Source organism: Vulpes lagopus, chromosome 17, assembly GCF_018345385.1.
Source record: "Vulpes lagopus strain Blue_001 chromosome 17, ASM1834538v1, whole genome shotgun sequence".
Classification (NCBI taxonomy): Eukaryota; Metazoa; Chordata; class Mammalia; order Carnivora; family Canidae; genus Vulpes; species Vulpes lagopus.
This window is the reverse complement of record NC_054840.1, coordinates 17161262-17187229: the sequence shown is the minus strand read 5'-3', so window position 1 is coordinate 17187229 and position 25968 is coordinate 17161262. Positions and strand designations below refer to the sequence as shown.

Below are 25968 nucleotides of genomic sequence, written 5' to 3'. Positions count from 1 at the left end.
TTCACAACAGAAGCATTTAGAAAAAATTTCTCTCACACACTTAAAAGAGAATATATATAAATAGATTTTTCCATTCTTACAGGAATCTTTTAAAAGAAAAATGTTCAATGTTTCTGGAATATTTGAAATCAAGACTAGACATAATCTGACTTCCTGGCCTGTTTAAATAGAAAATATGAATAAATTCAGTATTGTTTTTAACTTCACTATTCCAAAAAAAAAAAAAAATCAGTGTCAAGAATCTATGTCAGTTGCAATCGTGACCTGCTTCTTGAAGTCAGGGTGTTATACAACTGTAAACCATCATTACATCCCAGAGATGAGACTTACATCCAAACGCCTATATAATTCTGGAATATCAGCAAATAGAATGAATAGACACACACTCAGCTGTATGACCAGCACAAGGACAAATATATCTGAGGAAATAAGAACACAAGCTATCATTTAGAGAAATCAGAGTATAGAGTGTCGCATCTATTGATAGACATATTTTATATTAGCACTGATTAAATTTACTTGATTTCTACATCCAAACACAGCATAATAAATGGAAAGTGCTCATTTCAATGCAATGGGTCTCACCTCCACAATGTCTATGCATGTCCTTGGGGCAAGTGGAAATTTTCACATACATGTTGTAAGTTTCAATTAGTAAAAGTGGGAAATATAGAGAGAGCAACACTGACATAATACATTTTCAGAAAATGCCTTGAAGACATTTAAGTATCTGAGTCTCTAAAGAGACTGCAGGTGCAAAACACCTGCCTCAAATCTTTTTTCTGGAAAAAAAGAGGGTTGTAAATAATCAAAAAGTTTAAATTGCAGTCATGTACAGGTCAGCATTTGACTGCTTTTTCATCCCAAGAAGGAGAATGGCAACATAGTTTTCTCTGAACAAACAAATTTTTATGAGGATATTGGTTCTTCAATTTGTGCTTCTAAATTTTTCCAATTAGAGAGATGGGGGTAACATACAAATAAATGTCCCAAGTGCTAACCAGGTCACCCTCTTCTCCTAACATACTCCCCATGCCCACCCAGAATGTAAGAAGAGGCAGGTACTTTGGCTCAACGCTTTCACAATCACTGTGGCCAGATTCCTACAGACTGGACCCACTCCCACCCTGCCAATGACACAATGCCATCTTAACCATTGTCTTCATGACAGGACTCATGTTCTAACTGAGTGCTGTGACATTTCCTCTCCACCTCCTCTCAGATGAATTCTGACAAGTAATGACAAGTAAGGAAATAAATGAGCCATCCCAGTTTGGAGTGGTGCCATGAAAAGACACCTAGAGACAAACTTCTGGTGAAGGAAAGAGGTAGAGAAGGAAACCCTAGAATTTAATGCACCTTTGAGGGAAGGAGCAAAGGATGAGGCTGCACAATGTGTTTTACAGAGCCCTAGAGTAGAAGTCAGGAGACACAAGATAAGCATCAACTCTGCAGCTGCTCCCTGAGTGACCCTGGAATGTCTGTTCCCTCTGGTGATCTCTCACCTTGATTTAATACAGTGCTACTCACAGTTTGTATAGATGGGCTGCCTAAATGGTTTTCCTTTAGAGAAAATAAGAGCCACAATGATACAGTTGATTGTTCCCAAGAACCATATGGTAGTGTTCTCATAGCTTGTGAAGGCACCGTTATTTCCAATTTTTCCTGGAGCAGTTGGAGAAATAGTTAACTTTGAGATACTTTCATTTTGCAGTATGCAGGCACTAAAAAAAAAAAAAGTAATGAAGTAAGATGGTAGGTCTTTATGGAACACTTATATCTACAGGACTCCATGTCCTTAGTGTAATTACTTATATTTTGGGAAAGCATATACTGGAAAGTAAAAAGAAGGAAACCAGCACAGGTAGATCTATATTTTGGATAGATAAAAAAATAAAAAATAGATAGATGATAAATAGATAGATGATAGATAGATAAGCAAGTTATTTATTCAATAAATTGGATACCCATCATGTGTATTTTGGCTGTGTGGGAAAGATGTGAGTAAGCCATGATTCTTCCCTCTCATGGCTTAAGATCTCTAAACATTTATAAATAGGGTGACCATATAATTTGTCATCCAACAAGAACAGATTTGAGTGTTAAAGGAAAAGACAAATATCATCAGAAGAACTGGTAGGTGCCAGAGGAGACATGGGTAGGAGAATTGGGAAAATAGATAAAGAGGATTAAGATATACAAACTTCCAGTTACAAAATGAATAAGTCATGAGGATGCAAAGTACAGCATAGGGAATATAATCAATAATATCATAATAATGCATGGTGACAGATTGTCTCCACTTACCGTGGTAAGCACTGAATTATGTATAGAATTGTCAAATCGATAGCTTGTACACCTGAAACTAACATAACACTGTATGCCAATTATACTTCAGTAATTAATTAATTAATTACAAATAATTTCATTGTGATATCAGGCTTAAAGTGAGGCTGCCCAGGCAAAGTATAAACATGGTCACCCTAGATATAAAGATGGTCGTAGATCATTATGACACAAGACAGGCAGAGGTAAGTGCCAATGAATAATATCCTCAAACTGTGTTATGGAGAAGAGATCACCAGAAATTTTCCCAAGGGACTTCAAGAAGTCAATGCTCCTAGAAGAATGAAGAATGATTTGCCTCCTGTCATAGGGGCCAGATGACATTTGATAGAAATTAGAATGTGAGATGCTGGAATTGAGGCTGTGATAGTACCTGTGCATCTCCATGGAATACCAAGGCTGCCTCTGAACCAGAATGAAGCCCACAATGTGCATAGCCAGGCTGAGAAGAATGTTGAAAATCACAGAAAGCAGCAGAGGTGGAGAGATCAGCCGTCCTGCAGGCCTGAAAGGCACCAGCTTGGGGTAGGCACCATTCAAATTCACTACAAAATAAATTCAAGTTTCATATTTGTGAGAGCAGAAAAATGTTGTATTCTTAATCAGAAGAACAGTATAACTTCTTGGGCCCATACATCCAAGCAAATTGACAAACTGAAGTACATCATTGTTTTGAGGGAACAAAACAATGAATGGATCCCAACTCAAATCATATGAGGAATTCCTAAGAGAGTGGATAGGACAATCATAAGGCATTTTTATTTTTGTCTATGGAATGAGCAAAGGCTATCAAATTATAGGTGAGGCATGATGAAATGCATACTCTCATAGACTGCTTGGGGGAATGTGCATTGACACAAACCTTCTGCAGGGCAATTTGATAATAAATATGAAAAGACTGAAAGATATTCATAGCACTTGACACAGTCATTCCTGGAAATTTATCCTAAGCCAAAAAAAATCAGAGATGTAGAAAGATGTTCATTACTGCATCATTAACGGTAAACTATGGCACATCTACATAATGAAACAACGTGCAGTCACCAAGAAGTAATGCTTTAAAATATTCAATGACAAAATGAGGAATGACATCAAAAAAGTGGCAGAGCAGGCAACTCTAAGTTCCCATCCTTCCACAGAAACATTGACAAACAAGCAGAAACTGTCAAAACTAACTTTGTCAGAATCCTGAAAAACAAAGGTTTACAGCAATCAAACAAACATTGAATCAAGAAAAAGGCAACTTAAAAATGGTAGGAAAGCTTTGTGTCATTTTTAATTGCCCTTGCCCTACCCCCTTCTCAGCTCAGTGACAATCTCAAAGTTGATCATTCACACTCCTAATGTGGGAAGGACTCTGGTGTCTGGTCACAGAAGGGGAAGAGCAGACTTCATCACAAATTATTGTATAGATCTATTTTAACCTGTCTGGGGGTTACCTGAAGCACTGGTGCAAGGCACTCATCTCTATCTCACCTAATCCAAAACTTAACTCAGGGCAGCAGCATATACTGCTTAAAAATATCATAAGGCTAACCAACTACCTATAATCACCCAGGGCAAAAGAGTTGAGACATAAAAAAACAGCTATTATAAATAAAGGCTAAAGAAAGTTTCCTTGGGAAATTATGGCATTCAAAAGCACCTGTGTATATTGGGGATTATAGAAAGCCATGCACACACCTAAGGCAAGATAGATACATGCTCAGAAAAGACCAGAATAGCCCCCCAATTTCCAGCTCTGGATGATCTCTGCACTCAGCGTAAGCCTGCTAGGTGTTGAAGTGTCCCAGTGAAGAACAAATCTGCAAAGACTGGGAGAGCTTTTTCTTTGCTCATAATTTTAAATTCGTAGAGGTCGAGAAAATCTTTGGCAAAACACTAGCTGAACAAAAGCTAAAGCAACAGAGATTTCATTGACCATACATGACAACTGATACAGTCTTTGCATAAATAGTTCAGGGAAGTCACTAAACAAATGGACTGTGACAGCATTCAAGAAATAGCAAAACAAAAACCACAAGCCCTAGGGAAGGGGGTCAATCTGTTTTCCAGAGTTATGACATGATAATATTTAATGGAACAAAATAAACTGACAGAAATCATCTCTGAGGAAGCATGGGCATTGGACATATTGGACAAAGACTTTAAAACAACTGTTTCAAATCAGAAAGCAATGTATGAACTAAATGAAAATATCAATAAAGAGAAAATATGAAAAGGTGCCTAAGAACCACAAAATCTTATTAGAAAGCATAGAGTAAATCTATAACACCTTAGATTTGACACTGAATTCTTAGATGTGATTCCAAAAGCATGAACTATAAAAAAAATAAATAGATACACTGGACTTAATTACAATCAGAAACTTTTGTACATCAAAGGACATTATCATGAAAGGGAAAAAAACAACCTACAATGGGAGAAAATGTCTGCAATAATGTCTGAGAAGGTTTTAACATCCACAACATTTGAAGAACTCTAGAGCTCAACAACAAAAGACAAAAATCCAGTTAAGAAATGAGCAAAAGACTTGAACAAACATTTCTCCAAAAAAAGACATACAAGTGACCAATAAGTATGTGGAAATATGCTCAACATGATTAATGATTAGGGAAACAAATTCAAAGCCATAATAAGATACCATTCTGTACTGACTAGGATGTGAAAATAATTTTTTTAAAGTAAAATAACAAGCGTGGACGAGACTGTGGAGAAATTGAGATCCTCATACATTGCTGGTGAGAGTGGAAAATGATATATACTCACTCTGGAAAATAGTTTGGACATTTCTCAAAGAGCCGAATATATGATGACCATAGGACCCAGAAATTAATTCCTATGCCCAAAATAATTAACAATAGGGACTCAAACAAATACTTTATGCAAATAGTCATTGTAACACTTTATAAGAGCCAAAAGGTGAAAGCAGCTCAACTCCATCAACAGATAAATGGATAAACAAAATGTGGTATATACATAGAATGGAATATTACTCAGCCATAAAAAACAAATGAAGTTCTGAGACATGCCACAACAAAGGTAAACCTTGAAAACACTATGCTAATTGAAATAAGCCATACAAAAAGAACAAATATTGCATGGTTTGGTTATATGAAATATCTGAATAAGCAACTTTATAGAAACTAAAAGTAGATTACAGATTACCTAACAGAGGCTGGGAAGAACAATGGGGAGCTGTTATTTAATGGGTACAGAGTTTCTGTTTGGGGTGATTAAAAAGTTTTGGAAGTAGACAGTGGTAATGTTTGCACAACACTGTGAATGTCATGCATGCTCCTGAACTAGACAGTTAAAAATTTCTAAAATGGCAAATTTTATGTTATATACATCTTACCACAATAAAAAAGAATTAAAATATTTAATGACATTAAAAGATTTTAGGGGAAGGGAAGGAAAATAAGATAAAAACAGAGAGGGAGGCAAACCATAAGAAACTCTTCTTAACTATAGGAAACAAGCTGAGGGTTGCGGCACGGGAGGTGGTGGGGAGATGGGATTACTGGGTGATGGGCATTGAGGAGGGCACATGATGGAATGAGCACTGGGTGTTATATGCAACTGGTGAATCACTAAATTTGACCCCTGAAACTAATAATATACTATCTGTTAACTTTAATTTAAATAAAACCTAAAAATACTTATAAAGTTAAATGAAAAAAAATGTATTCACAACTATCTAGAGAACATAATTCAGATTTCTTCATTTATACGTATACATTAAAATGCTTTAGTTGGTTAGGTCTGAATGGTAGAACAAAGGTGGTTTTTTTTTCCTTTGTCATACCTTGTGATGTTTTCTATCTTCATTTTACAATGAATATGTATTAGTAATCATAAGAACAAAAATAATCAAGTTATTTATTAAAAAATAAAGAAAAACCTGGAGATGCCTGTTATTGAACAGGGAACAACATGAAAGAAAAGAGGGCTGTTTTCAAAAATCTGGAAGAAAGACTGTCCCGGGGAGAAAACTCAGATTACCCTATGCCACTGCAATGGCAGAACAAAGGTGAATGGAAGCTACACAGAGATAGGTTTGACTTGAAATGAAGAACTCGCTTAACAGTATGGACTGTCCAAAGGTGTTCTTTCCAGAGATTTGGCAAGTATTTAATGAGCCCCTTGGATATGTTAGGCACTGTCAATAGTATCAATAGCGTTGGGAATATAGCAGTAGTCAAGACAGACAGGGTGCTGTTCTCATCATTCATGCACACTGGAAGAGGGAAGGCAGGAAAATGCAAGTAAAATATTGATAAATATAATTTCAGATTGTGAAAAGAGCCATACAAGAAAAATAGAGCACAGTTGTGCTTTCTGCGTCTGCTACCACCATTCGCCTTTGAAAAAGCTTGTGGCAAAGGGGAGCAGAAAAAAAAGAAGCAAGTTTTGAACTTTGCCCTTGATTGCACCCACCCTGTAGAAGAGGGACTCATGGGCACTGCCAGTTTTGAGCAGTTTCTTCCAGAGAGAATCAAAATGAAGAGAAAAGCTAGGAATCTCAGTGGAGGGGTTTTAACTACTGAAAGAAGCAAGAGCAAAATTACAGCAATGGAGTATCTCATCAAAAAATAATTGAAAAAAAAGAAAAAGAAAAAGAATATTTGAAGAAGAATAATCCATGTGACTGGTTGAGCGTAGTTGCTAACAGCAAAGAGAATCACAGATTGCATTACTTCCAGGTTAACCAGGACAAGGAAGAGGAGGAAGGTGAAGATTAAAATTCATTTATCTGGAATATTTGTATGTGTTCTTGAATAAAACTTGGGAACAAATAAAATAAAAATAGAGCACAATTATGTGATAGAGAATAATTGGCTTGGTGACTACTTAAAGTGACCTTCCTGAGGTGGTGACATTTGAGCTATGGTCTGAATAATAAGAAAAAGTCAAAGCCATATAAAGATTGAAGGGAAGAGTGTTTTAGGCAAAGAAAATAATAAAAACAAAGGTACTGTGGTCACCATGAGCTTGGCAGTGCTCAAGAGAGTGAGAGACCAGGGTGCTGGGAACAAGGGAGTAGCAATGTGGTTGGAAGTAAAGGCAGAGAAGCAGGCAGGGGCCAAAGAAAGCATTTTAAGCATGTGGATGACAATAAAATTTACTTTTTAAAAATAACACTCTTGCTACCCTTGGAAAGGTGCATAGGGGTAAGGGGAAGCCAGATCAGTTGTGAGGTTGTTGCAGGAATCCACAAGGGAGGTGACATTGCTCTATGACAATGACTACAGAGCTGCGTATTGAGAGGAGGGATGCAGGATGGCTTCTGCAGGTACAGCCAAGGCTGTGAAGAGTAATGAAAAGAGAAACTAAGGATGACTCCAGGTCTTAGTGGTGCTATTTTACTAGGATGTAAGGAAAGGAATTTTTATTTGCTTCTTTCCTTCACTGATGTATTCCAAGTGCCTATTCCAGTAAGTAACACAAACTAGGCACTCAGTCAATAGTCAATGACTTTGCTGAATATCAGATCTGGTACAGGATAAGAAAATATATTTATATGCAGATGGGAATGATCCAGCAGACCAGAGAAAAGTTGATGATGGTGGAGAAAGACATGATTACAGAAACAAAATCCTTGGAAGGTAGGAGGAGGTAGTATTAAAAGTACAAGTGGAATTGTTGGCATTTATTGTAACAGGAAAGCAGAGAATATGGTAAAGATGATGGGGAGTGGGTAAGTGGGGGAATCCTACGGAAGGGAAATTGGGGGCACAATTCATGTCAATTAAGAGGTGGGAGTGAGAGTGGCCTAATGGCAAGATAACCTTTAATCTCCATTCAAAACCCCAAAAGGCTAGGATTTAAAGATGGAAAACATAACCTCCATTCAGCTTCTATAAACGGGGTGCATACTGAAGTCAGCATTCTTGATGTTCAAGGTGCACTTTTCCTTTTAAATGTTTAGTGACCATTATGGAAGCCCCATATTTTGTGCAAAACAGCAAGATGACTAACCATATTTTCCTTTGTTAACACTTTTCTTTTAACCTAACACTCAAAAGGAGGGATCCTATTTCCTCTTTCCCTCTCTGTATGTATCCTCGGGAATGAGTCCCGCAATCCTGAGGCTATAGCTAGTATCCCTCCTGATGGGCCTTCTGGGGCAGAGGGAAATATACTGAGGGGAGCAAAGAAAGTTTTAAAAATGTCTTACTTGTTATGCCAATAAGAGTTGTGATGGCCAGATCCTGGAACAGAAACTGGTAATTTGAAAGGCTGTTTGTCTCCTAAAAATAAAAAGGAAAATGACTCAAAAAAAGTTGTGACCCTCTGGATGAAGTCTGATGTTAACTGCATTCATTTTGTCACTGCAACATAGGATTTTACAAGGAGATGGTGTGGCCAGGGTCCTGTCCATGTAGGTGAGAGTATCAAAGACAAGGCTGTAAAACCCTCTCTAGCCAGGAGGCTACCTTTGTGTGCTTTCTGGGCTGAGTCCTTTGTGCATCGGTATCCCCTTGTTGAGGGGGACATCTTACTCTAGTAGATTCATCTCTGATCTCTTTTCTTCCTGCTAGCAGAGAAGTCAGGGTTTGGTCTGCCATAATAGGACAGTGGGTTCCCAGGAGTAGCAAGTGATAAATACATGGTGATCTTACCAAAATTTTACTGATGGAAAAAGAGAATAACTGAACTCACTATTTGCATTCTTGGGCATTATTGGAAAGTCCTGATAAAGCACCTTGATATTCTTGAGAAAAAAGTGTTAAAGTCTTACTGATTTCAAGAAACTTGCTTCCTTGCCCCCCTTTCCTTTAAGTGGAAAGGAATAATGATGACCCATGTTTAATTCTATAGCATGCATTATTGGGATTCCAAAATAGGGCCAAATTTACATACATAACTTCTCCTTCTCCAACCCATTCATTAGTGAGTGGGAAAAGTCATAGATAATTTGAAAATAACAACCAAAACTTTCAGTCCAGAAGCAAGAGGGCAGTACATAGAGATGAATCTAAGGAATCAGCAATATACTGCTTGTATGAGCTCATGAGAGTCAACTGCCAAGTTTTCAGGGATCTTTTTGAGCTGTTTGTTAAACACAGCCACTATAAAAACTTAAGTCATACAAATCTACCATTAAATACGTTATGCTAAAAACAAAGCTAGTAAATGACCCCAAACCAACGCTTCCTAATCATTATCCTACATTATACTGTTATCTACGCTCTTTAAGATAGTTGCAACTCTTGTGTCTCTGAAGTGCAAGTACTACGTAGTGGCATGCTATTGCATATCTCTTCCCAACTCGATGCTCAGTGACAGCCGTTAAGACAGCTCGAAACCAGCCATGGTGGGAGTATTTACACCATGAAAGTTGGCAAACACTAATAACCAGGGCTTGTTTTTCCAGGGAGAGCCGGCTATGAAACATTTACCAGCACCCCAATCAGAGGATCGGTTCTTTAATGAACAGTACACTGGAGTAGAGTCACACTGGACTTGGGAAGATAGAGACCTGGTCCAAGCAGGCAGAAGCAACAGCGAAAAAGAGGGAGCGTCTGCTGTGTTCTGATCCTCAGCTACCACTACTACATAAAAAATGTCTGTCAGAGAGTCAGAGAATTAATACCATCAACTTTTCCTGCGTATATTCATCTATTTCTGATTTACTTTCAAAATAAAGGTAACTTTAGAAGGGCTGTTGGTGCTCGCATCTCCCCACATGCACTCTTCCTTAGAGGCACTGCAGACTGGGAGGGCACCACCACTCATTTCAGTTCTCACTAACCAAGAGCTCAGGTCCCAAGTCATACCCAGTAGAGCAGCAGAACACCAACATACTGAATCATGCTGTACAGAGCCATGTACTTAAACATGCAGAATGAGGTGACGAGAGCTGCACGTCCTTCCCTGTGTGAGAAAAGAAATGAAAAATAAGGAAATGAAAGGAATAGAAGGAAATGAGGTCAGTTACTCTGTGCTGTTCAGCTAAGTGCAGGAAAAAAACCTCAAAAGCCTGATTATTTGACTGTTTGTCTGACAGACTGGGAGCTGGCTTGAGCCAGTGGGAGCTGGCTGTCAGGATGCTAAAATGACTAAATTTTCAGGAAACAGCGATTCCAGGCCAAAATCCACAGGCTTGGTTCAGCTATAGAGCCCAGGTTGAGTGTTAGCCTCTTCCTTTGTGTGGGGCCTTATGTGAACCCAGAGTAAGAGGGACTGGGAACTGGTCCCAGATCTCATACCTACGCACTGATGTCATTTGGAAGGTCAGTTTCCTTCTAACACAGTTTCTTCATCTGTGTGAATTAAGGGATTTAAATAAGATTGCTGACTTGGGGGCTATTTTCATGCAGGTGTTTCATTTCATTCAAATCTCATTTGGTAGGACGCCTGGGTGGCTCAGTGCTTGAGCATCTGCCTTTGGCTCAGGGCGGGATCCCGGATTCCCAGGATCGAGTCCTGCATTGGGCTCCTTGCATGGAGCCTGCTTCTCCTCCCTCTGATTCTGCCTCTCTTTCTGTGTCTCTCATGAATAAATAAATAAAATCTTAAAAAAAAAATCTCATTTGGTAGTGCCAACTTTTTCTGAAACTGGACTAGAACAATACCTACAGTCAAATTAGTCATATATGGAATTTAAATAGACTGGAAACAATGAGCATCCTTGTTTCTGTTACTGTTGATTGACTTTGAGTAAATAGTATATATTGAAAGCATAAAGTAGATTACTTATGAACTGTCACTTTTATGTCTTTCCTTGGAAAGAAAATAGAGTTTAAATTTCCTTCTGGTCATAATGTTTTCCTGGGATTCCAAAACCTGATTTCAAGATAGGCTTTTTCCTGTTTGGGTGCTCTGCTGCCATCAGTTGCTCTACCAGAACGTAGTTCCTCTTCATCTCTCACCTACTCAGAAATGCTTTCACATACCCCTCACCTACAGCAGCCAATTCCACCTCCCCAGCCCCCTTCCTACTTTTCTCATTACCCTGATTTATCCATGCATGTGTTTATTGCCTGACTTCTTCACCAGAAGAAAGCTTTATGAGATCAAGGGATGTGTGATTTACTTTCTTCTGGGTCTCCAGCGTCTCTACTGGTCCCTGGCACTAAGTGCTTACTCTATAAATATTTGTCAAATACATGCATAATTTTTTTAAAGATTGGGAGGAGCTAGCCAAATCATTATTTTAATGTGGTGGGAATAGTATGATATCTGTAGGTAAAAGACATTTAAGTAAAATTTAATGTTTTAATAATTTCTAATCCTATATGGATGTTTGAGCTTGGGCACATCAATGGAACCTCAATTTTGTTATTTGCAAAAGAAAATAGTGACCATTCTTACATCTCCAGGCTATTTTGAAGCATAAGATAGTAGGTATTAAAGCACTTCACAAACTGTAGATACATGCTAGTTATAATAGCCCAAAGCGACCACAATGCTAACCACCTCTATCATTCAAATAAAATATAGCAGAAGTACATATTCTGGGAGGCAGAGATAAAGCACCAGGGGAAATTTTAGTAGAAGCAGCAAAAATGAATAAATATTTTGAAAATATTTGGGGATGGGAAGGATATTCCAAAGAAGCATAAAGAGTCAAGAGGAAAAGAGAGAAAGTGGGCAAGAGAAAGCTTCTGTACATCACCCATTATAAAGCATCTAATCAGTGTAAAAATAACAATAATAAGAATAGGAACTACATTTTCAAAGCAAGTAACAAGTTCCAGATTCCAATTTTCTAAAAATAACCTGTTGAGTGATTTTCATTAGAAATGTCACTATTCTCCCATAGTTATTTTTAACTCCTGGTAAATCCACTTGGGAGTAGATTGGTGGATTGCATTGTCCTGCAAGGCACCTTCCCCACCCAGGAACAGAAAGTTTTCCTGCTCTTTTCCTGGCAGCACAATGGGATCTGCACCTGAAAGTCAAGAAAGATTAAAACAGTGCTGGTGCAAAGTGTCTACTTACTTGATAAGGTGAGGTACACACTCAATGTTTGGAGTTTTTGAAGTGAACGGTGAGGCCACAGATGCCTCCTGCTCTGATAACGAGATGCCCACGTGAGCCATTTTCAAAGCCTGAAAGCAAAGGGTCAGCTTACTCTCCAAACACAGTCTCGTACATCTCTCCTGAAGCCACATGAGAGAAGTCCATCAAACTAGCCACAGAGTGGCTTGTGGACCCAAGAACTAGCCAGGAGCTGACCAGCTTTTGGTCTGCCTACTGTGTAAGAAAGAGATGGCACTGGGACACTTAGCCATTTGGTCTATACTGACCACCGAGCCATTCTATGGCTTTGGTCCAAACCCTCCCAAACTCTCCACATCAACTTCTCCACCAAAACCAATGGAGGAGGTATACATCCCCGGGATATTGTCTCTAAAGGAGATAGATAGATAGTAAATAGTATATATTGAAAGCATAAAGTAGATTACTTATGAACTGTCACTTTTATGTCTTTCCTTGGAAAGAAAATAGAGTTTAAATTTCCTTCTGGTCATAATGTTTTCCTGGGGTTCCAAAACCTGATTTCAAGATAGGCTTTTTCCTGTTTGGGTGCTCTGCTGCCATCAGTTGCTCTACCAGAATGTAGTTCCTCTTCATCTCTCACCTACTCAGAAATGCTTTCACATACCCCTCACCTATAGCAGCCAATTCCACCTCCCCAGCCCCCTGGGGAGGCACAGTCAGGTGTAAGTCCTGGTATGTCTTAGTGTGACTCAGTGTCTTAGTGTGCCACTCACTGGCAGCTACTTACCCCACAGTCATTGGCCCCGTCACCGCACATACCTACGAAGTAACTAAAAGGGAACCATGTCAATTGTAAAGGGTATCAAAGCAATTTGACCTGCTAATTTCTCTAATTAAAAAGATAAGGTGAACTTCATTACTGAAGGTTCAAAGTGATTATTTATTTTAAGGGAGTTTTCCTAAGAGTCTAGTTTGACACAAGTAAAGTGTGACTCAGCAGTTTCCACAATAGAACGAGAAGTCCAGTGCACCATTCCTGACTCCAAGCATTTCAGGGAGACCCTGCACGTCACTGTTTAGGAAGCTGCTTTGTTGGCTGTAAAGGGGAGGCTCGCAGTTATATGGTGTGACACCATGGCACAGTGGCAAGGTGGAGAGGGCATCAGATTTGAATCTAGATTGAGACCTTTGACCTGATCATTTTGCCATTTTTGGCCATCATTTTTTCTTCTACAAAGGCTTATGAGTATTCAGTGATGCGCTGTATGGAAAAGCATCTTATAATCTCTAAAACGAGAAACAAAAATTACTTGTTGGTGCTCTTAATAGGAAAGAAAATTCTCAACAGGAGAGAATATCTGCCATCTCAGCAGTCACTCAACTGAAAAAGGCAGCACCAGGCTCAGACTTTGGAGAAAGAAAACACAACCCTGCTTCAGGATCGCTCTTCAGGGCTGAGTGCAGACTGCTGGCTTTATTTGTTGACAAAGATTAAGGATAGTCTGCTTCTCAGGTAGGAGTGCTCTGACCGCATTTACAGAATTGGCTTCCACACTGTCATACGAAGGCGACTCATTTACTGTCTGGGTTTGCAACCATGTGGAGAAGACAGGGCTTTGTGAATCGAGAAGTTTGCCAAGTGACTACATGAAGTAGGAGTGGGTAGGAGTAGGAGTCATGTCTATGTGGTCCAGCACCAGAAGTAAAGAAAGCTGCCAGGACTCGCTGGGTTCTATTAACAAGAAATAAAGGGTTCGAAATGATGCTTACATTACTTGAATGTCTACTCTGTCATGAAGACCCATGCGTTCGAACTATTTTTTCTGATTTAGGATAGAGAGAATGCTCTGTCATATGAATGTTTTAATATTTTTAAGGTTATATGAATCTTTTGTCATATGAATCTCCTTATGTCATAACTGTGATGATAACTTGTAAAAATAAAGTTTAAATTCTCATGGAACCTTTAGGAGCTGAACTCAGACTACCCTTTCAGGTTCCTTTCTCACCATACACTTTCATGCCCCATATATTCTGATCCAGTAGTTCTCAACTCCGGATGCAACACTGACTTAATTTGAGGAGCTTCGAAAAAACACTGATGTCTAAGCCTCACATGAGCAACTGAATCAAAATCTCTGGACAGTGGGGTCCCTGTATTGCTACTTTTTCAAAGCTCCTGAGGTAACTGCCATATGCAGTTAGGTTAAGATCATTCATTTGGGGAATATGAATAATAGTGAAAGGGAATATAAAGGAAGGGAAAAGAAATGTTGGGAAATATCAGGAAGGGAGACAGAAGATAAAGACTCCTAACTCGGGGAAATGAACTAGGGGTGGTGGAAGGGGAGGAGGGCGGGTGTTGGAGGGGAATGGGTTACGGGCACTGAGGTGGACACTTAATGGGATGAGCACTGGGTGTTTTTATGTATGTTGGTAAATTGAACACCAATAAAAATTAATTTAAAAAAAAAAAAAAAAAAAAAAGAACCACTGCCTTAGCCAAACTAGGTGACTTCTGTACCTCACACAACTCTCCCTGACTGTCACGCCTCTAGGCACTTCATACCACCTGAGTTGGCAAAAAACCTACTCCAGTTTCTGAAATTCTTCCACCAGACTGGATTTCTGCCCAGGAGACATTCTTGCAAAGATGGTCCCATTGATCAGTATCTGTAAGGAACCCAAGAGAAATTTTTTATCATGTCAGTTGGGCATACATGAGATAATTGATAATACTCAGAACACTGGGTAATAAAATCCATGAATGACAAAAATAGTTTGTTTACAAGAAGTCCATTTTTGGATTTTAAGACATTGAGACCTGGTCACTAAATAAATGACCAAGGAGACCAAAAATCAGTAAAGACTTAATAAAAATATTTGATTAAAATGATGATCTTCAAGAATCTAGTGGAACTGCCATAGAGAATGTGGTCAAAAAATCCTGAGCTTCATGGAATCTTGAACCAGTAGAGTATGAGAAATTGCAAGATACTCAGAAGTTAGTGACCCAAGAAAAGGAAAGGACAGAACTGCTTCTCAGAAAATTGTTCAGAACAAGTAGAAAAACAGCCTGATGATGAAATAGTGACAATTTGTAGTCTTTAATTTAACCATACCAACTAGACTTGACCAATTGTGAAGCTCAGCTGATATCCCAAGCCTAATTTGGGTTATGGAACATCGATGGTTTGGAGATATTAAACACATACTACTTCCATCCACTTGAGCTTTATTCTACAGGATCTAAATGCTTCTGTCTTATATCTCCATGTACCCTGCTCTTCTGGGCACTAACTCGGCTTAATGTTCCATCAGCCTCAAAGCCTTTATTCTTTTTTTTTCTTTCTTTCTTAAATAGTTCCTAAGAGGATAATAAATTGAATACAAGCAATTTATTTTTTTGGATTACACTGGACACAATCTTTTTCTAGTTTATCTATGTGTTATACATAAAACTTACCTGCCCCCTTATGGGTTCATTCTGCATCAGAAAAGTGTTAAGTTTGACCCTCTTTTGTATAGAGTTTCTCTACCGAAAAACCTAATGGAATTCCTCTATTTTTGGCCTGCCTTCCTATATAAATACTGGATTTCCAATATGATAGGAGACCCCTCACCATAACAATATAAAGATAGCCATCCAAAAGCAATCCTTATGACTTGAGAGTCCCTAATACTTTATTCCTATAGATGATGAGAAACTGGCTAATCAAATTTACTAATTTTAAATCTAGTAGGAAATGAGACAAGAATATTTGCCTCTTTTATGATATATTCAATAGATATATCTTGAAATTACTTAAGAACATGCTCTGTAAGTGACATCATCAGCATCTTTACTGGGGGATTGATACCCTCTTAGAACTTACCTTTGGCAGTAGGCTGCTGAAATGTTGACTTATAACCTGAAAGGATTTTCCACTTAAGGCAAAATGGTAACTTCCTTCTTTGCCATTATCAGAGACTTCTTCCCTGATATTAATGTAATTATCCTGCAAAGCAAGACCCGGTTACTTTAGACAGTTGATATAGTGGTAAAGGGGCACAAATATATCAGAGAGAAGGCCTGATGAGAGTCTGGGGTCTCTCTTTAAGAGTCACATTCTACCCCTGATTCCTCAAAGAAACACTTTCTCTTTGCTCGATCAATCTTTGCACATCACAGCCTCTAGTGAATAGGAGAATAACACTTACTCATGTCCTGTTCTCATCCTGATTTGATCTTGGTGAATCCCAGAGAAGAGCACATTTCACACATTTCAAGTGTAAAATACAAAGCAGTGCAGCTTAACAAATCTCTCCCTAAAGTGAGAACCTACAGTTTTTTTTTTCTTATAGAATTAATATTGTTCCACAAGGACACAATAGAGATAAAATACTGACAAGATTAAATGAATAAAACTCTTTTCCCACCCTGAAAACATAATCTAATTTTCCAATGCACAGAGCAGTTTCTCTCCCAGGGACTAAATCTCCTTTGGATCCAATGGAATGGCTAGCAAGCAAGAGGAAGATGAGAAATTAGATTCACAGTCCTCACATAGAGCCAACAACTTTATTACACCTAAAAGAATGAATTCTTCTTGGTGCCCAGGAAAGCACTATACATTAAAGCTTGATAGGAACAGTATGAGAAACTTATAGGAGTTCTTCAAACTGCATATGTGTGAGAAATATGTTGATCTTAAGTCACTTGCACATCTCAGCCAGTCAAAGCTGCTCAGTAGCCAACACTGAGTAGCCAACACTGCGAGTAAGATACTACGGCAGAACATCTATTGTTAGGTATACCTGATTGCTGTATGAAATGTGTTTCTTATTTTCTACTAATTTCCAAGATATAGATGCTGATGAGGATCCAGTGGTTTCATTCGCTTCAATGAGAATGACTTTTTGGCTTTCAGAAACCATTCCAGACTTTCTGGCCACTGTTATTGCAGTTTGAAGATTGTCACCTATAAGAAAGGAGGAAGATAGCAAGATGAGGTTGAAGAAATAGAACCAATTCATGTAGGGCCTAGAGCACTAGGTTAAGGAGTTCAGAACTAATTTTAGGTGTGAAATGAAATAATTTCTAAGTCTCTCTCACTCTGATTCTCCATGGATTCATGATCCCTTTTGTGATTCTTGTTGTTCTTCATCTGGTTACTTCAAAACCTACCAGTATATATATATATATATATATATATATATATATATATATATATATATATATATTTTTTTTTTTTTTCCAGAGAGTGAGAGGAAAAAATAAAAAGGCAAAATTCAAATCTATTTCCACCATTTGTTAGCTTGGTAAACATTTAGCAAAACCCCACTGATTTAATATAGTATCAGGTGGTTCCACTTTCAGCCAAACTGGAATAAGACCACTAAAATCTATCTCCTACTGATTACAATGTAAAACTATGGGAAAAATAAAAAAGCAACTCTCCAAGGATTTTGAAAAGTAAACAGAAGCAGGCAGAATGTGGAAGGGAGTCAAATCTGGAGAAACAATCTACAATATGATGATATTCTTGGCTTTTCTTTCCTCTTTCCTCTCACATGTTTGACCTGAGTGTGAACCCCAGTCCCAGAGATGTGAAGGAAGCAAAAACTCCAAGAGAAAATTAGTCTTTCTGGCCAGAGAAACCAGAAAAAAAAGGCCTGAAGAATTATGGGACAGACCCTGGAAAGGAGAGAACAATATAACAAAACTAATAGTATATGAACTCAACTTAGAGTTGTGTACATGCAGAATAAACCCAGAGAAGAAGAGTAGAAACCTCAAGAACTGAACTAGAATATTAATTGCCTCTCATGTCTTAGGGTTTTGCTTATTAAAATAATAAAACCTCAACATTCTCCACATGATTATAACAAGATTCAAAGTCTTGCAATATAATATTTTAAATGTTCAGGCTATTAAACATACAAAAAAAAACCCCTGGAAAATGTGGTCAATTCTCAAGGAAAACAACAACAACAACAACAACAATCAACAGTTGCTAGTCCAAGTATGATTCAGATGTTGGGCTTACCAGGCAATGTTTTTAAAGCAATTCTTATAAGCCTCCTCCATGAGATGAAGGTTAACACTCTTAAAATAAATGACAAGATAGAAGTTCTCAAGAGAAAAAAATATACTTTATAAATAAGAACAAAACTACTACTTCAGAATTGAACAGTATAACATAACTGAAATAAAAAATTCACTGGATGCTCTCAAAAAGCAGAATGGAGATGACAGGAGAAAAAGTCAGTGAATTTGAAAATAGATCAATAGAATTTATACAATCTGAACAATAGAGAGAATAATTTAAAAACAAAAGAACAGAGATGAAAGAATAACAACATTCATGTCATTAGAATCCAGGAAGGAGAGGAGACAGGAATGAGAACAGAAAAAAATATTTTGAAGAAACAAGAAAAGTCTCCAAATATGGTAAAAGATTTAAATTTATAGATTTAAGAAGTTCAGTGAATCCCAGACAAGATAAACTCAGTGAGACCATACTGAGAACTATTATAATCAAATTTCTAAGAACAAAGATAAAGAAAATATCTTAAAAGCAGCTAGAGAAAAAATACATTATATATTAAGGAATGATTATTCACATTATCACAGATTTCTCATCAAAAACCGTGCAGGCAAGATGACAGTGGAATATCCTTGAAGTGCTGAAGAAAGAACTATCAACTCACACTCCTATAGCTAGTGAAAGTATCTTTCAGAAATGAAGGAAATAAATAAATACATTCTTAGAGGAAGAGAAACTAAGATAATTTGTTACTAGCAGATATACTCAAAAGGAATCCTACAGGTTCTTTAGGCTGAAAGGAAATGACACCAGAGGGAAACTTGTAACATGAGAAATAAAAACATAGCAACAAAAATAATAAAGATCTAGGTAAATATAAAAGTCTATTTTTCTTCATTTGTGTGTAACTCTTGCTTATTGAAAGTAAAAACTTTAACATGGTTTTGTGGGGTTTTTCTTGTCATATTTGTGACAACTATAATATAAAGGAGAAAATGCAGAGGATGTTTATGGTCATAAGGCTTCTTGAAATGATATGTACAGATGTTGTGATTCTAGAGTGACCACTAAACAATAAATAACACCGGCTCACTATCCCTAACATGGCTTTCTTCAGGTTTCTACCAAAGTACTTAGGAGAATCCCCAGAAGAACTAACTGGTGGGCAGGGGCTTCCCTACCCTGAGGTTAGAGCCTTGAGAGCTAAGAGGTCTCATTATTGATGGGCCTTCAGTGTAGTTCGCAGACCACACCGGCTAAATATTTCTCTTCCTCTAACATTCAACAGCAAAAATCATCATCTCTGGGTGGCTCATATCTTCTTATAATGCAGATTTTATCTCAATGGCCCCTCTGAGAGAGGACACCACATATAAATTAGCCAGCCAGACATGCTTTAACAACATTATCCTGTTTTGTTTCATGTACCTCATAATTCTTGTTACTAGCTGTTATTTGATTGATTGATTGATTGATTGATTGATTTTTCTATCTCATCCACCTGAATAGAAACTTGGCCAAGAGCAGTAACTTTGCTTTTTCTGTTGCCAATCTCCAATGGCATCCAACCCACAGTAGGTAGTCAACAATCTTTGGGAAATGAGTGAATCTTGATTATTCCCACATCAAATTCTTTGTTTTCACGTACACTTTGGTCTATACCTGTGACCATTACAGTCCTTATCCGGGCTGAGATGAGCTCTTCCAGAACAGGTTTTGTCTCGTCCTTCAACCGATTCTCCAAGATTAGCAATCCCAGAAATATCAGATCTGATTCTACTTTGTCCCTGGAAATGTACAGGTATATAATTGAACATAAATAGCACATTATGGCCTTTCTTAGGGAAAGCAAAACAAAAACAAAGGCAAATATGTTCCTATCAAAGTGGTTCTCACCCATCCACTTAAGTATCATTCCTTAACCATTGAATACATGCTGGGAAATATCCAGAAAGAAAACAGGAGTGGACATGAAGGATACTGAGACATTTATCCTGACTTAATCAATTGAGAGAGACAGTATTTATTAAGCAAAAGATTTGCCTTAATTTCCATGGAGAATGAGTTAAATGACCCAAAGTTTTTCTACTGTAGTTGGTCTGATTTCTAGCTCTTCACCTGTTAGCAACTACCAGAGAGGAGTTCTAGCTCTGATACAAAACATCATGAAAAGTAAGTGAGGCTCAAGAACAATAAAACAAAATGCCAGTTTCTCCATAATCCAAGCCTATCAGCAATACTATTTTAGTCCTAAGAGGTATGCTGCTCAAAAAACAGCCCCTCTTTTAAAGCCAAGCTCTTCCTTTCACTTCCTCCCTCTACAGGCAGCATTGTTCTTCTGCATAAAGTGTGAATATCTCTGCAAGGAAGTGGAGCCTCTGAGGTTTCCATCCACTACATGATTATTATCACCACTACAAGAACATTTCCAAGACATTCCACAGAATTAAGTGCAGGGGAGTATATTTGGGGTGGGGCTGGGGCAAAAATTCTTCCATGATTCATTTATCTGAAACCCAGACTCCTCTAGCAGACACAAGAGCAAAACATCAGCATTGCCTAATTCTGACTGAAATATGGATGAAAGCAACACGTAGAAAAACACCTTGCCTTGCTTGTCATGGACATCATAATGCTGAGCCTCATGTTAACCAGGGGCATGGACTACAGTTAGTCATGCTGCTAGGACACTGCTACCACCTCCACCAGAGTGGCCAGAAGGAAGTGGGCATAGTTTGCACTACTCACCCCAGGCATTTCCCATTATTTTGAAACTGGCAGTAAGTCTCTGCATAACCTGGTTCCAGAATATCTTCCAGGCTTTCCCTATCACTAAATTCTTCACCCACACTAACCTCCAGACAAGGTGAACCAGACACCATGGCTATGCTCTCTATTCAACCATCTCGAAACATTTGCCCTGGATTGCCATAAGACATTCTTTCTTATTTCGTGGAAAATGTTGTAAGTTCCCCAAGATCTGCCATTGAAATCTTTCCCATTTATATTTTGAGTGCCAGTTCACATGTACCTCCCCATCAAAACCTCTCCAGGTAGAAATAATTGCTCCCTTAGCATCTTACCTGTACCTTAGTGTAGCATGCATTTTATTTGTTCCTTTATCACTCACCATTCTTTGCTATCTGATCACTCTCAACAACTTGAGGGCAAGCCTACATGGGTCAGCAACAGTCTCAACATGCATGTGGTGCCCAACACAGAGGAAGTGGCTAGGGTACCCTTAATTGAAATGCTCTGGTGTCTGGTGTGATCATTTTTTTTTAACAGGCAGCCTAGGAAAATTTATTTCTTCTCTCCGAAATTCTACTGCCAGAGAGTTCTCATGGAAAGCAAAGCCAGTACAAATACCTAAATAAGGGCAAGGAATAAGACTAAAGGGAGAGAATATGCAGAAATGACAGTGGCCCCTAACTCTAGAGATTTCATGTTTAACCAGGAAGACATTAGACTTGACCACCTTAGTAAAGAAGGCTGGGAAAAGCATCATCATGCACAAATAATGGTCCTATGGAATCAGAGCCCTGAGAATCAGAGAGGAAGATGTAATCTTTTTTTGCGTGGACTGATTGGAGAAACTTTCCTGGAACAGGGGATATTTGAGCTATTCTTTGAAGGATAATTTAGGTGATTCCTGATTGAGGCTTTAGATATTTTCAGAGATGATATGACATAAGCCAATCATAAGGCTACCAGACTGGGTCAAGAAAATGGCCACATGGTCTACCATCTGACAGTCCTCAGTCTACCTTGGCACTCATATTTCTGGTTCCTCTGGCACATAGTGTTCATAGGGTTCAATACACAATAATCCAGAGACTATACTTCTAATCCAAGACCTTCCACTACCTTGCTTTGTGACCATGGGCAAATCACTTTCTCTGTCTGGTAATCTATTTCTTCTTTTGTAAAAGAAGGTCGTAAAACTAATGGATCTCGTCTAGCTCTAGCACTACATGATTCTTCTTTTCATGAGTTTCAGTGGGAACCAAGAAGTAAAGAGAAATGGTCTCTTGAGGGATCTCAAGCTCTGCAACTTGGAATAGTGAGCTATCTTTTCCTGCATCTAACACAAACATTATACCTGCTTCTGAAACATCCAAAAATAATAAAGAATGGGAATGTAATACAAAGGGAGCATTGTCAACCACGAGATAACCCCTCATGTTCCTAAAATCCATGTAATCTTTAAAGGATGAAATATGCAAAAGGTGGGCCAAAAACACTCAGAGAAATGATATCAGTGTTGGAAGCACTCTGGGTAAACACACACATATGCACAAGCATGCACACACATACCCCCTAGAAAGAAAGAATGTTCTGCTCTGATTAGAGATTAGCAAAGTTCAGGTAAATTAGCTTAGTTAGGAGTAGATGTAGTGGTGATGTGGCTTTAGCACAAACTGACAACCTAAGATTAGATCCTATTAGATCCTACAAGTGTTTAGATCTTACCAGACTTTGAGAAGTTGGAATTTCAATGCTATTACCCAGGGCATGTACCCTCCTACATGCCACAGCCCTTGCCATCCCCTATTGTGCCATTCCTTACGTGCCTTCCCCATTAGTGCTTTGTTATCTGCACCAGCACCAAAGCCATGATTTTGAGACTTGTAGATAGGCAAATATATTATTATAATAATCAGAAGCAGCAGCACAGTAGCCAGAGTCTAGATATATATCTGTCAATGAGTTCTCAGGAAATAAAATTCCATTCCCAGTTCGTCCATATCCTAGACCCACGTTTTTTTTTTTTCTTGAAAATATAAGATCCAGTCTCAAAGGTCACTTTTAGCCTTCTGACTTGAGCAGCTTGAATGGCATGCACTGATTAAATTACAACAAATACCCAGAGTTGTAATAGCCAAAGATTTGAGGGTCAGTCTAAGCTGGCCATAGGAATCCAATACTCAGTGATTTTTGATGAGCCACTTCCCTCTTTGGGCCCCACTGGCCCTTCACAAAGTGACAGAGTTAGGGCATATTGGTGGTTCTCACCCAGCAGGAATGGTACCGCCTCTAGGATATTTGGAAACTTTCTAGGTATCTATGTGAGGTTTTCTGCAATGAACCAATGCACAATGAAGAATTCCCCTGCACCCTACATGCCTTTTGAATATTTTACAGATTATTCATGGACATTAAAAAAATCATTTGTACTTTCCTAAGCCAGTATAGGCTTATACTGTACTATTATATACTGTATAGGATACTGTACTATAATATATCTAATACTATGTTAAGCAAATATAAACTTTTATATTTCCCTCTGCTGTGTTTTATATACAAACACAAAGTATTTTCGCATGTCCTTGATATTCTGTTGAATTTTTCAGGAACTTAACTACCATGTAAATTCAAAAGAGATTGTGCTGTTTTATTCAGTTTTACCAAGAGTTTATAACCATTTCAGAGTCATCTCACTGACAGCATGACTGCTGGGGGTACTTGAGACTTCAATATGTAAACACACCTGTATCAGTCTACATTCCTAGCTGTTGCAGCCTACCCCCCACCCCTCTGTGATTCTACACACAGGTGCAAGCAACATATTGCTTCAGTTTGATTTAGTGGAATCAGCTAAGTAAACATTGAATTATTACTTTTTGACATGAATTGTATGTTTGTTTCTATTTTTACTATATTAGAGGGCATTATATTTATTTTTTTACATAGAATATATGCAGATCATATGACCTATGAGTTTTATCTTAAAGGAAGCAGTACAAAATGTAATTATAGTAAGAGAACGTTGAATCTGACAGGGTTGAACACAACTATATTAAACCTAAATTTACATCAAATTTAAAATCCAATATAACAAAATAAGGCTTGATTATCTCCATAGCAGTGTTACCCATAGAAGCTGACACAGATTATTGGACATGGCAGTGAAGGCAAAAGAAATACAGTAATCTCTAAACTGTGGAAAATAAAACAACAAATTTGAACTAATAAATACCCTAATCCATTTTAGCTTTCAAACACCCCTTTTACATATAAAAACTTTCTCTAGAATGGATCCTCTGAAGCTTTTCTTGTTTTCCTACAAACATTATCTGGATTATGTGTTAAATCTAAGCTCTATTTGTTTCATTGAGTACTTATCAAAAACTTTTTTCAGATAAATGTTTTCTAACTCTTAACCAGTTTGCTAACTCTAATAAAAAATTAGCTACTTATATTTGGTTCAAACTGGGGGCATAACTCACAATTTCAAATTCTCTGAAACATGGGTTATATTCATATATCTATTTTCACAAAGCTGTATAATTACATTGCACTTTATAGTTTATACAGCTATTTCTCATAAATTCTCCCAGTGTTCACATCAGCTTTGTGATTGAGGCAGGACAGGGATGACCATATCCTTGTTTATCAAGTTCAGAAACACTTTATGCACACAGCTCCAGCAAGCTATGTTGCTCAGTTCACTGCCCAGTCCACTGTCCAGCAAATCAATTTGCCTTATTAAATTCTCCCCACTTACCTTGTCAAGGAGGTGGTGTGATGATCCATTTCCAGCTTCTTATATGCCAGTGCTATGACCCGGAAGCCCTGTGTTGTGTAAATCTGAAGTTCGCTAGCAAAACTAGTTGGTACTGTTCAGAAAATAATGCAAGATTAGTATGCAACATTAACTCAGCCAGTACTGTGGAGAAATTCTTTACAAATAGATCCAACTAAAAAAAACCAAAAAACAAAACACAACAAAAAAATAGATCCAACTCTTTTCCAAGAAAACATACTTCTAAAAAGATACATGAATAAATCAGTGGAAACCCTAAACATAATTATATCATCAGGGTTGATCTGATCTCTTGGGATCCAATGAAGTTAAAATGAGAATAAAGGAAAGAAAGAAAGAAAGAAAGAAAGAAAGAAAGAAAGAAAGAAAGAAAGAAAGAAAGAAAGAAAAAAGAAAAAAGAAAGAAATGGGGAAAGCATGTAATTCTTTTTTCTCTAGCTTAACCAACAAACATTTATTGAGAGTGTACTTAACCATGTATGTGTCAGATGTATCTGCAGAGACTAAGCCACAGGCCCTGATCTAGAAATCTCTGTCTAGTAGGGCAACAGCCAGGAGAATGAGATGATTGCCATTGCAATGAGATCCAAACAATTGTACTGTGCTATGGAAACACTTCAAAGAGCTTATACCAAGCCCTTTGGTAGAAAGTGGGTAGATGAAGGAAGGGGAAAGGTATTTTGGCCAAGGGAGCATCATATGCTCAGACATAAAGACACAAGACAAGGAAGACTTCAGTAGTGAGTTCAGCTCAGGGGAAGCACAAGTGATGATAGGAGTGGTAAGGCATATCTGGAAAGTGTGATAGGAGTCAGGTCATGAAGGACCTATATATAATCCTAAAGGAGTTTGAGACTATCCTGAAACCTGTGGGAAGCAACTGAACAAATAAAAGCAAGAAAGTGACAATATGGTTATACTATGTGGTGGAAAAACCAATCTGGTCACAGTATGAAGGGTGAATCAGAATAAGGACTTTGGGGACAGGGTTTATCAAATATTAAAGTGATCTGGTGGAGGGATGATAGGGCCTGAGTTGATGGAGTGACAGAGCCATGGGTTAGCAATTGATAAAACAAAGGCTCTGAAAGA

At 38.0% G+C, this 25968-nt stretch overlaps 1 protein-coding gene and 1 pseudogene across 1 annotated transcript in view; one reads left to right on the top strand and one right to left on the bottom strand.

The window, feature by feature from the left end:
• ATP13A4 (ATPase 13A4) overlaps positions 1 to 25968 on the bottom strand; it is a 109050-nt gene that overhangs the window by 8756 nt on the left and 74326 nt on the right. Inside the window, exons 17-28 of the mRNA XM_041731856.1 lie at positions 24838 to 24949; positions 19992 to 20116; positions 17098 to 17261; positions 16176 to 16298; positions 14894 to 14973; positions 13088 to 13130; positions 12298 to 12407; positions 10131 to 10227; positions 8528 to 8600; positions 2720 to 2891; positions 1531 to 1724; positions 331 to 419 (exon numbers count right to left, since the gene is read on the bottom strand). Coding sequence (XP_041587790.1) covers positions 331 to 419; positions 1531 to 1724; positions 2720 to 2891; positions 8528 to 8600; positions 10131 to 10227; positions 12298 to 12407; positions 13088 to 13130; positions 14894 to 14973; positions 16176 to 16298; positions 17098 to 17261; positions 19992 to 20116; positions 24838 to 24949 — 1382 coding nt within the window. The remainder of the gene's footprint in view (positions 1 to 330; positions 420 to 1530; positions 1725 to 2719; positions 2892 to 8527; positions 8601 to 10130; positions 10228 to 12297; positions 12408 to 13087; positions 13131 to 14893; positions 14974 to 16175; positions 16299 to 17097; positions 17262 to 19991; positions 20117 to 24837; positions 24950 to 25968) is intronic.
• On the top strand, positions 6283 to 7091 carry LOC121477592 (annotated as a pseudogene).